Source organism: Nomascus leucogenys, chromosome 4 (assembly GCF_006542625.1).
Source record: "Nomascus leucogenys isolate Asia chromosome 4, Asia_NLE_v1, whole genome shotgun sequence".
NCBI classification, from domain to species: domain Eukaryota; kingdom Metazoa; phylum Chordata; class Mammalia; order Primates; family Hylobatidae; genus Nomascus; species Nomascus leucogenys.
In genome coordinates, this window is record NC_044384.1 from 15,781,834 (window position 1) to 15,798,045 (window position 16,212).

General features: G+C 40.2%; 1 protein-coding gene across 1 annotated transcript; it reads right to left on the reverse strand.

Annotated features, from left to right (window-relative positions):
* Nucleotides 1-4,187: 4,187 nt before the first annotated feature.
* Nucleotides 4,188-15,885, reverse strand: SERPINB8 (serpin family B member 8). The gene is made up of 6 exons (XM_030810290.1): nucleotides 15,714-15,885; nucleotides 14,253-14,390; nucleotides 12,361-12,478; nucleotides 10,476-10,618; nucleotides 8,334-8,486; nucleotides 4,188-6,709 (listed from the first exon to the last, which is right to left on the reverse strand). Exons 1-6 carry the CDS (start codon nucleotides 15,879-15,881, stop codon nucleotides 6,305-6,307), a joined length of 1,125 nt encoding a protein of 374 aa, XP_030666150.1. The 5' UTR covers nucleotides 15,882-15,885; the 3' UTR covers nucleotides 4,188-6,304.
* Nucleotides 15,886-16,212: the final 327 nt, after the last annotated feature.

Here is a 16,212-nt window from a genome sequence, read left to right on the forward strand (position 1 = left end):
TTAGGACAACTAGCCCCACTGAAAGTAACAGTCAAGCCTTTATTTGCTTACTGTGATAAGAAGAGGCTACCCAGGACATTATGCCATTATTTTCCCCATGGAACAGCACCAGGAAGGGTCAGATGACCAGCAACAGAGGTGGGAGAATTGTCTCATTGCCTAGAAGTCCCAAACGCAAGGTTCCTGCCATTTTGTGGACCCAGGGGCCAAGGGGAGGGACAGGAGGGATGGGATGGGAGAAGGGCGGACTAGAAGTGGAAAAGTACTAAGTGCTGAGCTTGAGTGCAAGTGCAAGAAAGTGTCTTCAAGGCTCCTGATAAGAAAGTCTCTTCAGAGAGATAGTGTCTCAGCAAAGGCCTCTGCTCCCCTTATAAGGAGGGCTCTGAGTGGAGCTGTCTGAGCTCGGAATGTAGAGATGCATAAAAGCATGGCCTGGCTCAGGGACCTGAATGCTTGACTGCAGCTCCCACCAGAGACTTCAATGCCCTGGCTGTGCACCAAATCTGTGGGCAGGGCAGCTTCCCCCCACCTCCCCCATGCAGCCTGCCTTGTAGTTGCCTATGGTCAGGCCTATGGGATCACACATGGGATTTTGACCTAGAGCCGGACCTCTCAACAATTATAGTTGGACATGTCAACACTCATCTCTCAACAATTTATAGAACAGGCAGACACAACATTGGTAATTACATAGAAGACCTGAACAACACTATCACCAACTTCACGGAATTCACATTTACAGAACACTACACCCCAAAACAGCAGAATATACATTCTTTTCAAGTGATCATGGAGCATTTCCTGAGATAGACCATATTTAGGGGCATAAAATAAATCTCAATATCTTAAAAGAATACAAGTCATTAAAAACATGTTATCTGACTATGGTGAGATTCAATTAGAAGTCAATAACATAAAATCTTTGGAAATCGTCAAAATTTGAAACTAAAAATTACACTTTCAAATAATTCATGAGTCAAAAAAGAAATCAAAAGGAAAATCAAAATGTATTTTGAACTGAATAAAAATGCAAAGGATATCAAAATTTATTGATGCCACTAAATCAATACTTAGGGAAACTCTTAAGGTGGTAAACACCTATATTAAAAACCAAGAAAAGTTTCAAGTCAATTACCTCAGTTTCACCTTAAAAAAACTAAAAAAATAACCAAAATGTAGAGAGCCAGCAAAGGGATCATGACCAACTCAGCATTCCACTGGAGGCTATATGATCAAACAGCAAACTGTTTATCATGAATGCAGGATGTGGGCAAACTCATACTGCACCTGCCACCAAAAGGTTTGCTGAAAGGCCATCACTCCCTGGCACTGGGCTCCTTGAAGTTATCTACTGGGAAATCTAGCGCCTATTGTTCCAAGGATGCAGTGTCGCAAGCCTGCTGTGAACCAAACGGCTGACTGACAATTACCCGACAATCACCGCCACTTTTTTCGCTATCTCTTTTACCTAATAAATACAGAGGACTGAAAAAGTTCAGGGACCTTGCCTACTAGAGGCAAGGTGCCCCCGACCCCTTCCTCCAAATATATTCTTTTGTCTTTGTCTTTTATTGCCGCATTCGGCCTACTTTGTTCAGTATACCAGGGATCATGGTCGGTTACATCAAAAAGTGAAAAAATTAAATGTAAAGTAATCAGAAAAAGGGAATAATAAAGATCGAAGCAGAAATCAATGTTGTGGACAGAAAAACAATAGTGAAAATCAATGAAACCAAAAGCTGGTTCTGAGAAACAGCAATAAAATTTATCAAAACCTAGTCATACTGATCAGAAAAGAAAAAAAGGCACAAGCTACTAATCTCAGAAATGAGAGCGATGGTATTACTACAGATTTTATAGCTATTAAAAGAAAAATAAGAGACTATTATAAACAACCTTACACCGCTAAATTTGATGACTAGAAAATGTACAAATTCCTTGGAAGACACAAGCTACCAAAGCTAACTCAAGAAGAAATATGTAGTTTGAATAGTTCACTATCTATTAATGAAATTAGAGTTGTAGTATAAAGCCACTCCAGTCTCAGATGGCTTCACCAAACATTAAAGGAAGAAATAATACCAATTATACAACATCTGTTCCAGAAAATTGCAAAGGTAGGTATGTTTCTCAACTCATTCTTTGAGACCAGAATTATCTAAAACCAAAATAAGACAAAGATATTACAAAATAGGAATAGTACAGACTAATGTCTCTCATGAACGGAGATGAGCAATTCTAAAAATATTTTAACAAATTGCATCCGATACTAGACAAAATAGGAAATACATCATGACCAAGCGGAGTTTATCCCAGTAATGTAAGATTGTTTCAACATTCAAAAATTAATCCCAATATTAACAAAACCATATGATCATCTAAAAGATATAAAAAAGCATTTGAAAGAATCCAACATCTATTCCTGATATAAACACAACAAACTAGGAATAAAAGAGGCCTTCTTCACCTGTTGAAGGACACCTATGAAAAGCCTATAGCCAATATCACGTTTAATGATGGCAGCCTTCGTGCTTTCCTCTGAGATCAGGAACCAGACAGGATGTCTGTTTTTGCTAGTTCTAATCAAGTCAGTGCAATAAGGCAAGGAAAAGAAAAGCTATCTAAATGTGAAAGAAAGAGGAAATTTTGTCTTTATTAGCAGACACGGAACTAGAAACACAGCCACTTGAACTAAGTGATTTTAGCAAGTTTGCAAGATACAAGACTGAGATACAAAAAAATAAAATAAAAATCTGTATTATATTTCCATATACTAGCAACAATCAATCAGAAATTGAAATTAAAAAGTAACACCACTTATAATAGCACAAAATAGGATATACTTAAGGATAAATCTGACAAAATTTGTGCCAGACTTGTATACCGAAAACTACAAAACTATGCTGAGATTAATCAATAAAAACCTTAAAAAATGAGAAACATGCCTTGTTCATGGGTTGGAAGACTCAATGTTGCTAATATGTCTATTCTCTCCAAACTGATGTTGAGAATTCACATAGTCCTAATCAAAATTGCAGCAGGCTTTTTACAAGTCAACAAGCAAATTATAAAATTCACAGGGAAAGATAGAGGACTGCAAGCAGATAAAACAACTTTGAAAAACAAAGTTGGAAAACTTATATCATTTAAATGTTTTCAAAACTTATTATTAAGCTACAGTAATTCAGACAATGTGGAATTGACATCAAGATAGACAAGCAGATCAATGGAATCCCATAGAATCCAGAAATAGAACCACACATCCATGATCAACTGATTTTTGACAAAGATGCAAAGGCAATTCAGTGGAAAATGGATAGCATTTTCATCATATGCAAAACATGAACTCAAAATTGATCATAGGCCAAAAAGGAAAATTAAATCCTGTAACACTTCTAGAAGAAACATAGGAGATCCTTGTGACCTTGGGTTAGGCAAAGCATTCCTTCAATATGACAACAAAAGCATTAAGCATAAACAAAGAAACAAAATGATAAAATGGACTTCATCAAAATTAAGAACTTCAGCTTTTTAAAGGTACTGTTATAGAAATGAAAATTGAAGACATGAGCTGGGAGAAAAATGTTTTCAAATCACATATATAATAAAAGGTTTCAAAACCAGCCTGGCCAACATGGGGAAACCCTGTATCTACTAAAAATACAAAAATTAGCCAGCTGTGATGGCACACACCTGTAGTCCCAGCTTTTCGGGGGTCTGAGGCATGAGAATTGCTCGAACCCAGGAGGCGGGGGTTGCAGTGAGCCGAGATCGTGCCCCTGCCATACTCTGTCTCAAAAAGAAAGAAAAAAAAACATGAAAACAAAATAAAGCAAGAAGCAATAAAATATTGATGAGACATTTAAAAAGACATTTCATCAAAGAACATACATGGATGACAAATAAGCACATTTTAAAAAATGCTGAACATGATTAGGCATTAGGGAAACGCAATCTAAAGCCGACACACACTGAAAGTAACAACACTGGTAGTACCAAGTATTGGTGAGGAGGGAGAACAACCAGAACTCTCCTAGGCTCTACTGGGAATGTTAAATGATACAACCACTTTCAAAGACAATTTGGCAGATCCTTAAAAAGTTAAACTTACACCTTCCATATGACCCAGCCATTCTACTTCTATGTATCTATACACAAAAGAAATGAAGACATATGTCCATACAAAGATGTATAACATAAATGTTCATAAAAACTTTATTTTCAATAGCAAAAATCTCAGTAACAACCTAAATGTTCATCAACAGGTAAATTTGTTCATCAACAAATCATGGTATATCTATACAAAGAAATGTTACTTACCAATGAAAGGGATGAACTATCGACATATACAATAACATAAATGAATCTCAAAATAATTGTACTAAGTGATAGGAGTCATACTACAAACCATAGGTGATGTATGGTTCCATATATGTAAATTTCTTTAAAAATGCAAATTAATCTATAGTGACAGAAAGAAGATCAGTAGTTGCCTGAGCAGATCAGTGGTTGGGATGGGACAGGGAGAGGGAAAAGGAAGAGTGAGAAATTACAAAGATGCAAGAAGGAATTTGGGGGTATGATAGATAGGTTCATTATCTTGAATATAGTGATGGTTTGTTTCATGGAAAATATGTCAGAACTTATTGTATAGGTTAAATACGTGACATGTATTCTGTGTCGATTAAAGTATAAAGTATTCTTCAAATTAGAGGTGGAAGTGAGAACAAAACTCACAGATGTATACCTTTCAGTCCTGTGGATTAATTTTGCCCAAACCTGCTTCGGAAAACATGATCCCTGAAACGAATGTGGCCTAACAGATACATCCTAGCTTGGTCAAATTTAAGTAAGAGCTGTAATATGAATGGTTCATGTAACTGTTAACTGTCAGTCAAAAACAGAGTTAGAATTAGCCACTGTTCAGTCCAACTCATTAAAGAAATAATAAAGCAGGCAGCAGTTAGTGGTGGTATAAATGGTGACATAAGTGAGAGTATAAACCAGTGTAACTTTCTAGGGACCAATTTGGAAGAAGTCTCAAAATGTGCTCAACTTTTATCTCAACAGTACTATTGTTAGGAATTTTAAAAAATATATTAAGGATGTGAGCAAATATTTAGTATATCCAAAACAGCATAATATATATTTATTATTAACAATCTATTATTTATTAATAGAAATAATTTTAATTACTCAAACTGTCTAAAATTAGATTCAATTATAGAAATCCAGCCACACAGTGGAATACTAAGCACATCAAACCGATGACCTGGAAAGATCTTAAGGGAGGTTTTTCATAAGGAAAGAAATAAGCTACTGAAGGATATGATTCACTTGTAATAAAATGCTTATAAATTTCTATTTGCATACACATAATAGAGAAGGAGGTATATCACTATTAACAGCAGTGATTGCTGTGTATTGGAATTGTGGGTGACTTCAATTTTTTTGGAGACTTTGCTGTAGTTTCCAAATTGCTGCCACAACGCAATTTTATTTTTAGGCAGAAAAAAATTAATGTATGGAGGTTCTTTCTTAACTAAGGGGTGTGCTTGAGCTGTGCCTGAGCACATATGATTAGTTAGAGGACTCAGTGGTGTGTTGTGTAAGTTCCTTTGGTATTTTGTGTGTTTTAGAGGGAAAAGGAATGGAAAGAACGGCATAGCAAGCTTCAGATATTTGCCTCCTAGCTCAGTCCTGAAGTACATTGCTGAGTCACTGAACTTGTATCTCAGGCTTATGGAAAGATGAGAAGGAGCTGTCTTCATTACAGACTGTGTGAGACAGGGGACATGCAGGGCCGTCTATGTGACAGTGACAGAAGCAGATCACTATTTCAGCTGCACATGAGACACAGGGTGGCTGCAGCTTTACTCTGTAGGGTTTGCCCTTGGCTTTGTGTGCAGTGTCGCCTGGGCACTGGTCCCCTGTTCAGCCTGGCATTGGTGGTGGGAAGAGCTGGGCAGATGGAAGAGCACCTAGAGGGCTGGCTCCTGAAGCCTTGAGATGCTCCGTAAGATCCCCTGAAACAATGGGCACAGACCTAGGTGAAGGCAGAGGCAATGGCTGGCACCCCAAACACTCCAAAACCAGCATAGCCTTCCCAGGCCCAAATTTCATGCATCTGCAGCCTCAGTTATTCTCAATGGCTCTAGAACCTTCAGCAAAGACTTTCACACACTATCTAGTGCATACACTTTATTTTGGCATTTAAGCCACTGCACCAACTAGGTCACATGGAATGTTACTTAAGGCAAGGTAGGTAGAAGGAAAGGAGGACACGTACAGCAATTGTTCCTCTTTACGGAGAACAGAACCTGCCGCAGAACAAGATGCAGTTGGTTTTGTGATGCCTGATGAAGAAAAGGAAAGGGTGGTCTGCACAGAATCTTGGCTCCATTCTGCTGCACCGGGAATTCCTGACCACAGCAGTGGCTGCAGCAGCCTCTGTGCCTTCCTCATTGACCTCCACAAAGCACTTGTGGGCAACCTTGGACACAGGCACATTCTTCTTAGTTGACATTCCAGAAAAGTCTGCCTTGGCTTCATCAAAAGCATCGATCATTCCTAACCTTCGAAGAAAAGGCTCCAAGTCATAACTCTCCTCCAGCTTTAATCTGGGAAGGAAAACTTGAAGCTTACTTTTTGTCAACTTTTCTGAATTTGTCCAGGCTTTGAATTTCTCATATGTAAGGGCTTTTTCCACCTAGGATAAAAAAGAGTCAAACCTTAAAATTTAGATGACAATAGCCTGATACCCACAATACCCATTTATTACCCCTCCCCCAATGACATGCAACTAGATGGTGAGTTCTGGTCCAAGAAAATCTACAGATATTTTCTTCTATAAACACACCAAGATTTTCTCCCAAATTTTCATCTTTTCGCAGTTTTATGGAGACAAGTGTAAAAGAGCTAGTAAACACCTGAGACAGGCAGAAATTTTTAATAAAAACAATTTGTACCTAACTCCTTCCAAATGTTAAAAACATTTTTTAACAGTTTAGAAAATTCTAACCAATTCATTACATTAATCTTCATGCAATACATACTACTGTAGTGGGAGAGATTGTTTGACAAAAGACAAAGAGCATGGCTCAGAACTCTGCTTCTGAGTCTAATGAGGGGACTATTCAGGGTTAAATCAGAGGGCAACTCAGAGTAAAAGAGAGGGAATTCTGTTTCATCTGAAGATGAAGGGAGGCATGAGAAGGGAGCACGAGACGAGAAATGGGGAATTCAACAAGACTTCATCAGCATCCTTGTTTGTCCTCCGCCTGTCCTGGAGTTAGCTTCAAATTCTTCAAGATCCATCACTCTATTTATCAATAAGGTAGAAAGAAAAAAGGGAGAAAGGCCTTCCACTCGCATCTCCCCTTCCCTTTAACAACTGGAGCCCAGGTGGGTACTCCTCTCCAACGAGCATTGTTTTGATTTTGACTCTATTCCTAGACTCTCCTAATTTTCTCATAAGTGGCCACAACAGATGTCATCCCTGACTTAGGGCAGTAGCTTTCTGACTCCAAACAGAAGCCAGAAAAATCAAGCAGCCCACCCTCAACATCCTGTGCATTGGTGTGCCAGAGCTGGCCCCTATCAATTGTTAAACCCTCAGGAGCCTAAAGTCAGCCATGGTGGGAGTATTTACCATGTCATGAGAATCAGCAAACTTTATAAATGAAGGCTTCTCCCACCTCCCAGAGCTGGTTTATAAGTACACTATTAGTCTTGCACCTCCTACCTTGCAAGTTTACCTTTTCCCTTCCTGGACTCTGTTCCTTTTCTGTCATAGTAAGACTTGTCTCTCCTCTTGTATAAAGTAAATTTCTCACCTGTACTTTAGAATTTTGCTATTCATAGTGTGGTTCCAAGCATCTGTATCACTTGGAATCTTGTTACAAATGCAAGATCTCAGGCCACACTCCACTGAATCAAAATCTGTACTTTAACAAGATCACTAGAGTCATATATGTGCATTAATGTTTGAGAATCACTGCCCAGATTGATCCCTACCCTTCTTCCAGGACTTTTGTGTGATAATCATTGGGCTTTCAAATAGACCTTCCATGCAGAATAAGGAATAATATTCCAAATAATAATATATTTAGAACTCTCTCTTCTTAGCTTCATCAAAACTTGTCCACTCATATATGAATACACTCAACAGAAATGCATGAACATGTTCACCAAAACACACACAATGATGTCCACCCAGTAATACTTGTAATAACCCCAATTGGAAACTCCTCAAATGCCAATTGGTAGATGGACGTAAAGAAATGAGCTCAGCTGGACTCTACAGATACTCAGACTCATTGCCTGGAGCTTACCACGGCGAGGTCCGTGTTGTCATCGGGAAGCAGAATGACCATGCTCAGCTCCTCTTCCACATAGGGCAGCTCCAGGACCTGGGTGTGCACCTCATCCACATACCCCATTTTAAATGTAGCTTCCTTAAACATCATCTGCACTGTCTTTTTTTCCTAATGGAAACATGAAATTAAAATCAGATCACTGAAAAGTGGGTATAATTTACTAAAAATAGAGTATGTCTAACTCACAGAAACTCTAGGTGTGTATAATTACTGTTTCTGCACATTTATGCTGATAGATATAAAATCTTCATTAGTACATCTTAGTATTGAATAGAACAAGCTATTGTTCCAGTGGATCAAATATTACCAGGTGAGAAAAAAAAACAGTTTGGTAAATGGAGAAGGACATAAAAATTTACATTATTCTTGGAAGAAGTTGTGTTTGCTTTTTTGAGAACATTCATAGAGAAGCTTTCTCATGGAAGCTTCCAACTAAAAATTCTTTATCGAAGTTAAGATAAACATTCAGGCCCTTGGGCTGAAGGATCTGGTTAGAAAAGATGTACAGTCCAAACTCTGAAAAGTTGCCTAGTTGTAGAATTGGTTTTATGGCCTTGGTTTTCTTGAGAAGGGGACCTTGAAGAGATGTGTATGGTCTGCTGTTTTTAAAGCCTGCATCACTGTAAACTAGTTCAACCATTGTGGAAGTCAGTGTGGCGATTCCTCAGGGATCTAGAACTAGAAATACCATTTGATCCAGCCATCCCATTACTGGGTATATACCCAAAGGACTATAAATCATGCTGCTATAAAGACACATGCACACGTATGTTTCACTATTCACAACAGCAAAGACTTGGAACCAACCCAAATGTCCAAAAATGATAGACTGGATTGAGAAAATGTGGCACATATACACCATGGAATACTATGCAGCCATAAAAAATGATGAGTTCATGTCCTTTGTAGGGACATGGATGAAACTGGAAACCATCATTCTCAGTAAACTATTGCAAGGACAACAAACCAAACACTGCATGTTCTCACTCATAGGTGGGAATTGAACAATGAGAACTCATGGACACAGGAAGGGGAACTTCACACTCTGGGGACTGTTTTGGGGTGGGGCGAGGGGGGAGGGACAGCATTAGGAGATATACCTAATGCTAAATGACGAGTTAATGGGTGCAGCAAACCAACATGGCACATGGATACATATGTAACAAACCTGCACATTGTGCACATGTACCCTAAAACCTAAAGTATAATAATAAAAAATAAAAATAAAATAAAATAAAGCCTGCATCAAATATATTTTTAACTTTCATATCTTTGTGCAATATGAAAGTATCAGGTTGATGGATGTCAAATCCCAAGCTAAGTACTATTGATACCGGCCATTTTCATATTCAAAAGGGAATGTAAAGTTAGGCTTTACATCTGCTAACATTTTTTTTCTTGTGCTCAGGATTGTATAACTTTGATTTTTAAGGCAATAAATAGGCATAGTTGCCACTGATATTGGAAAAAGGTATCTAACTAAATACAGACAGTAATAGCATCATGCAAACATAATTCCAAGGCTTAGAAGAAATTCTCCTCCAATCCAAATCATATGGCCAGAGATGGAAGGTAGATTTGATCAAAGATGGAAAAACAAAACTATCAATGCCAAAATTAGTTTTGTTTCTCTCCTCCTTCCGCCATTAAAGATATACAGGAGGCATTAAATTCATTCAGAAAAGAAGCCAGGCATAGTGGCTCATGCCTGTAATCCCAGAACTTTGGGAGGATAAGGCAGGTGTATCACTTGCAGCCAGGAGTTCGAGACCAACCTGGGCAATATGACAAAACCTTGTCTCTACAAAAAATACAAAAATTAGCCAGGCCTGGTGGTGTGCACCTGTAGTCACAGCTACTTGGGAAGCTAAGGTTGGGGAATCATTTGAGCCTGGGAGTTTGAGGCTGTGGTGAGCTGAGATTGCACCACTGTACTCCAGCCTGGGTGACAAAAAGAGACCCTATCTCAAAGAAAAGAAAATAATATAATTCAGAAATAGATTAAAATCAAGATCATGTCAAATATTTTTCCGAGAGAATATTTCCTGTAATATTACTTTAAGAAAGTAGCAGTATATCTGAAAAATCTTTCCCTACCTCATTGGTTTTAAAGAGCATTCCCCGTGTGAACTTTCTGTCAAATTGCTCATTCCACTTTCCCTTGAAATAGATGGCATTCACAAGGACCAGCTTTGTCAGGGGATCGACTGTCCCAGCATCCAGTACCTCTGAAATCTTACCTATAAAGAATATGAGAGTTTATTGCAATTTGTGGGGAAATAAGCATTCGTTTACAAAAATCCCTTTGACACATAAGGCAGAGGCTTGGTTAAGAGACAGGCTGCAGTTCTGTCTTTCTGGGCCCCTGATGAATTGGGCGATGGTGTTTAGCAGTGTGGCATACACAGTGTATCATTTGTGCTTAAGAAAAAAATCTTGAAGTAGGAAGGGCAACTATCATTTTGCCCTCAATTTATGGATGTAGAAATTCAGGATCAGAGCATTTGCCAGACTTTTGCCAAGTACACACAGGTGACAAGTGGCTGAGTTGACAACATCACCCCAGAGTCTTGATTCTGACTATGGGGCAGTCAATCTTGGTACTATCATATCCAAGCCTCACCACTATGGTCATTTTAAGCCAGGTAATTCTTTGTTATGGGGGCTGTCTTGGGCATTGTAGGATGTTTAGCCGGCAGCATTTCTTCCCATTTTGACAACCAAGACTGTCTTCAGCCATTATCCAATGGCACCTGGAGGGCAAAGCTACCCCTGGTTGAGGATCATTGCTCTATGCATGTATTCAAACCTCATCAGACAAGGAAAGCTTTCCAAAGGATGAGAGAACACAGACCTGTCAAAGGGAGAAGGCAGCCTCTCTGAAAGGGGTGAATGGGGCAAAGGAATTAGGGGGGTAGAATAGAGGGGCCCAAATTGAGTTGTCCAATGAGAGGGTAACAAGGTCATCTCCAAGGTCCCCTCCAGCTCTAATATTCTGGGGGAAATGTGGGTGGTCAGCCTAAGGGAAGGAAGGGCATAATCAGCCCTGGAAGAGAAGTGACAGGTATAGGGCAGTGGGGGGAAGGTGTGGAGAAACTTCTAGGTTCCTCAGGTGACAGTACTGTTGAACAACTGGAGAGACCACTGGGCAGATGATGTATGAAAACACGAAAGGCTCTTCCCTTCCCATGGTTATTATTTTATTGGCTTTCAGTAGAATCGGGGCATTACTTCTGCTAGACACACAGTGGTTGTGACATAGGATGGAATGGATGCAATAATGAGTGCTAGGTTGGCCCCTTGAAATAAGTGACTTAATTCCTCCACTGTTCACAAGTATCAAAATTACTTGTTAGGTATTTAGGATGCTTTAAAGTATGCCTCCCCCTTTTTCCTACTGAAGTAAAGAACTGGCAGAAATATTTCTGGTGGGATAGAATGTGGTCTGGGCAGGGAACACTGCAGGCTCCATGTTGCTGCACCTCCAGAATAGGGAACAAATTCAGAAAAGACCACACTCTGAGAGCAAATGTAGCCATGGCCAAGTTAAAAAGGAAGGAGAAGGCTGCAGATCAAACTACCGAGCTGTCCCCATTACCACGGGGAGGAGATAACATGAGAGCATGAAATGTTGCCCTCTCTAAGCTGCAACTTAATTGAATGCCATTCTGTCTCCGAGCATGGAAGGGCCTCTCAGATAGAAGATTCACAGAATTCCAAGGAGGAACCATTTTCCAGAGATTTTCCGGCACGGTCCACTGGGGAGGAGGTCAGAGATTCAACATTAGTTTTAGAAATCAGTACTTCATGATCTGATAAGAAACGACAGAGTTGCATTGTTGGCCTGTAAACTCAGCAAACACATACAAACAGGCCTGTGGTACGCAGGTCACAGTGGCAACACCCTGGAGAAGTCCCATCCCAGTCAATCTCAGCCTTGTTGTATAGTAATTCCAAATCAACAGAAATGAAACTGTCTCACCTTCAGTCTTCTCTGCCACCCAGTCATTTATATGTTTCCTGCACTCTTCAGCATCTTCAGCAAAGGACAGCTCCTCCAGCTCTGCCTGATAGAACTTCTGACAGGATTCTTTAAAGTCCTGCAAACACAAAACACTGAGTTTGGTCTCATTTGGTAAAGGTTCCCACAAATGTAAAAGCATTTTGTTTTCTCTTACTGCGTTTCTACCATAAGTGCTTGGACAGGTCACACTCCACTTAAAGGTGCATGCATGCAATTAACAAAAATGTATGGGCCACCTATTCTTACCTGGTACTGGGCAAGGTGCTTGGCTTGAGGAGGTCCACAGTCTGAGAACAGGCAGCTGAGACACCCAGACACTTACAGGACTTCATGAGCTGCCACTATCCACAGAACATCCCAGGAGCATCCTTGTCAAACGCTCTCCACTGACTTTAATATTGCTTCCCTCACTAGGCAGTCTAACACACTTTTACTCATTTTGCATCACCAGCACCAACTACAGTATTGTGGTTTTGGTTGAATGAGAGGCTTTATAAGGGAACTAGATTGTTAAGAAATCGTGTTGAACTGCAAAGAAGGAAATAGCATTTTAGATCTGGGTCATATGGTTGGTTGGAAGAATACAGAGCAAGGAAGGCCCCATGGGAATGGAGAGTGATAGGCCTGGATCATAGGGTGTGTGTGAAACTGGGTTCATACATGTGCATGCATGTGAACATCTGTGTGCATGGGTGCACATGTGTACATGTGCTTGTGCACCTGCATGTGTGTGGATTGCATGCATGTGTGTGTGTGTGTACACGTGTATGTGTGTTTATGTGTATCAGGGAGGTGATTAAGGGAAACAGTGGCAGGGGAAGAGCCTTGAAATGTAAGTTGAGATCCAATCAGAAAAGGGCTGTACCCAATACCTTAAAACCCGGATAACTCACCTCACAAAAACCTGGCTTCAGATATAATAGGCCTGGAAACTGGCTCCCAGCCTCTGTCCATTCCTTGTTCTCAAATATTTTAATTTCATCCAAAGAAAGAGGATATAGAGGGAAGGAGGAGCCAAGCCACCAAGAAAAGTAGAGGTTGGTTCCCTGTATCCCCAATATTACAACAGTAGAAGATCAGGCTGATGTTCAAAAATGAAATGGATTCACCAGGAAATTCCTGGGATCCAGAGTCACCTTCTGAGGTAGATAAACCCAGAGCAGGCAAATTCCGGGAACAGCACCCAGCAGCTACCAGGACAGGGATGTATTTGACCCTTAGAGGAGTCCTCTCAGAACCTCCGGCCAACAAGATGGCCAAGCTTGCTGCGATCGTTCACTAATTTTACGACAACATCACCCTGCATATCATGTGGCATGATTTTTGAACCTCACTGATTGCATTATGCCAGGCTGGACTAGGGAACCTTGGAGTTATATGCCGAAGTAAATAGAAACTACGTAGATTTAAAACCTCAATTTTATGAACATATTTTCATTTTAGAAAGACGATTGTGTCAGTTGTAGGTGCAATTCAGAAGAGGCGGGCAAATTTAAGAGAATTTGAGAGGCTATCTCAGCAGGAGGCAGCTGAATAACCACACATGGGACTGGGGAGGCGCTCTGCACAGCATGTCGAATGATGTGGTCACTTGGGGATGGGGAATTAAGTGGGGGAAGCAGGGGCTGTGTGCATGAGAATTGACATATTGGGATTGACAACAGGGATGGGTGTATCAGTAACAATTTACAAGGATGTAATTCAGAAGCCATCATAAAATCTAAAATTGTAATTTCAGAAGTGTAATTCCAAGCACATTTTAAGTCAGTACAGTTATACTTTATTATCTGTTTTTCTGTAGTCTAACTTATTTTCAATTTCTTTTTCATCAATATATGAATACTACTTACTGGAAGGAAATCACACGTCTTTTCTCCAAAGAGTCTGTTGGCAGTTCTAAGCAAGTACTGAGTGCCAGTTCTGTTAACTTCACTGAGAAGTTCCTGGAAACCTTGGTGAATATCTCCATCTTTGTATAAACAAAGTGCCTGGGAACAGAAACCAACACTGACTTTTAACACTGCCATTATACTCTACCAAAGACCTTTCTCCAAACAAACCTCTGTACTAAAAAAACCACACAGGATCCTACTTTTAAAAGGTTTGGCCTAATTGTTTGGCACAGGGTTTCTCAACGTGGGCAATGCAGCATTGACATTTGGGGCCAGGACACTTCCTTGTCTCATATAAGCATTTTAGGATTTTTGCAGCACTTCTGGCTTCTATCCACTAGATGTCAGTAGCACCTCTCGGTTATGGGATCTAAAACTCCAGGTCTTCGCAAGGGTCCCCAGGAAGGAAAACTTCACCCACTGACCCCTACCTCCCATCCCCCAGGTGAGAACCAGTAGTCTAACAAATTTATTCACGCCTGCAAGGCAGTGTGTGATAATTCAGGGGGAAGGCAGAACAGAAAATAGTAAGTAACTGGGATGAATTACGATTCAGGTAATACAAATAAAAGCAGCAATAAAACTAAAAATATTTCATCTGCAATTTTACAGAAATTCTCCAGACCATATTATAAATTAAATGTCAAGTTAGAGTGAGAGTTAAGGTTGTTCCTATATCTCTCGATCACCCCCAGTCCAAAGCCTCACTCCTGCAATCAGTTGAAAGAAACCACCACAGAAGGATGTCAACTGGGGTCCCTGGGTGCATTTTGGGAGATTGTCTATACGCTCCTGATATTGGTGGCAAAGTGATATCCATTTGGCAATTATCTGGGACATTTTCACCAATAGTCAGAGAACTGTTCCTAAAGTATCCCCCACCTCGTTTGTAGATAAGGTTATACATCACCATTTTGAATCAAACAGATTATATATTCCTCAAATCACTCCAGAAGATATAAGTCCACACTTGTGTTACATTCCTTTTCTAGGATGCATAGTCGTGCACTAAAAATAACCCACTTAACAAAAAGTTAATCTACGCACCCGCGTGTCTATTAAAAATATAATGTTAGCAAAAGTTTAAAAATGTAACAAACTAGGAATATTTTGCCTTCTTGTGGGACAGAATTATAGTTTATCCTACTTATCAAAGATGTAAATTTGCCAGACTGTATTGATGATCTGATCTAGAGAAAATAACTCTATGGCTTGATTTCTCCCATAAACATCAGAGGAGATGATCTGTCCAACACATTTCACCTTTCTACCCCTTTCTGCTCTTCTCCACTGCTGAGCTGCTCCTCCTTCTACCTCCAGCTACACAGGCCTCAGCTGGAGCAAAAGTACAGAAAGACGGCTGTATGGAAGCTCAAGGGAAACACGCCGTTCTCCTTCCTTTGTGACAAGCACACATACCTGGGACATCTGGGCTGCGGTGCTTCCCTTTGCCCCCATGAAGACCATGGCCAGGGCAGAGGAGATGCTCATGGGAGAGAAGAACACGTTTCTTGAGTTGTCCTCTTCCCCCAATATTTTAAATAAGCTGATGGCAAGAGTGCCATTTGCTTCACAGAGGTCATCCATCAGAGAAGGTCTGCATCAAAGGCACAGCACGGAAAAGCACATAAGCCAATGACTCCGGTAGCCACGCAGTCATTCATCCCCCAGTCAGTGGACGCTGAGGTGGTAGGTGGAAGAACCACCCTCCAAAGACTTCCACTCCTAATTCCCAAAACCTGTGACTACATGATCTTCCCTGGCAATAAGGACTTTGCAAATGGTATTCAATTAAGTATTTTGAGATGTGAGATTATCCTGAGTTATCCCAGTGGACTTAATGGAATCATGAGGGTCCTTAAAAGAGAGAGGCAGGAGGGTCAGAGTCGGAGACAGAGATGTGAGGATGGAAGCAGAG

Coding starts and splice junctions, on each gene's coding strand:
- SERPINB8 (XM_030810290.1), bottom strand. CDS start 15,881: ATGGATGACCTCTGTGAAGCAAATGGCACTCTTGCCATCAGCTTATTT. Junction 14,391..15,713: donor CCGCAGCCCAGATGTCCCAG/GTATGTGTGCTT, acceptor TTCTGTTCCCAG/GCACTTTGTTTATACAAAGA. Junction 10,619..12,360: donor GGTGGCAGAGAAGACTGAAG/GTGAGACAGTTT, acceptor TATTCTTTATAG/GTAAGATTTCAGAGGTACTG.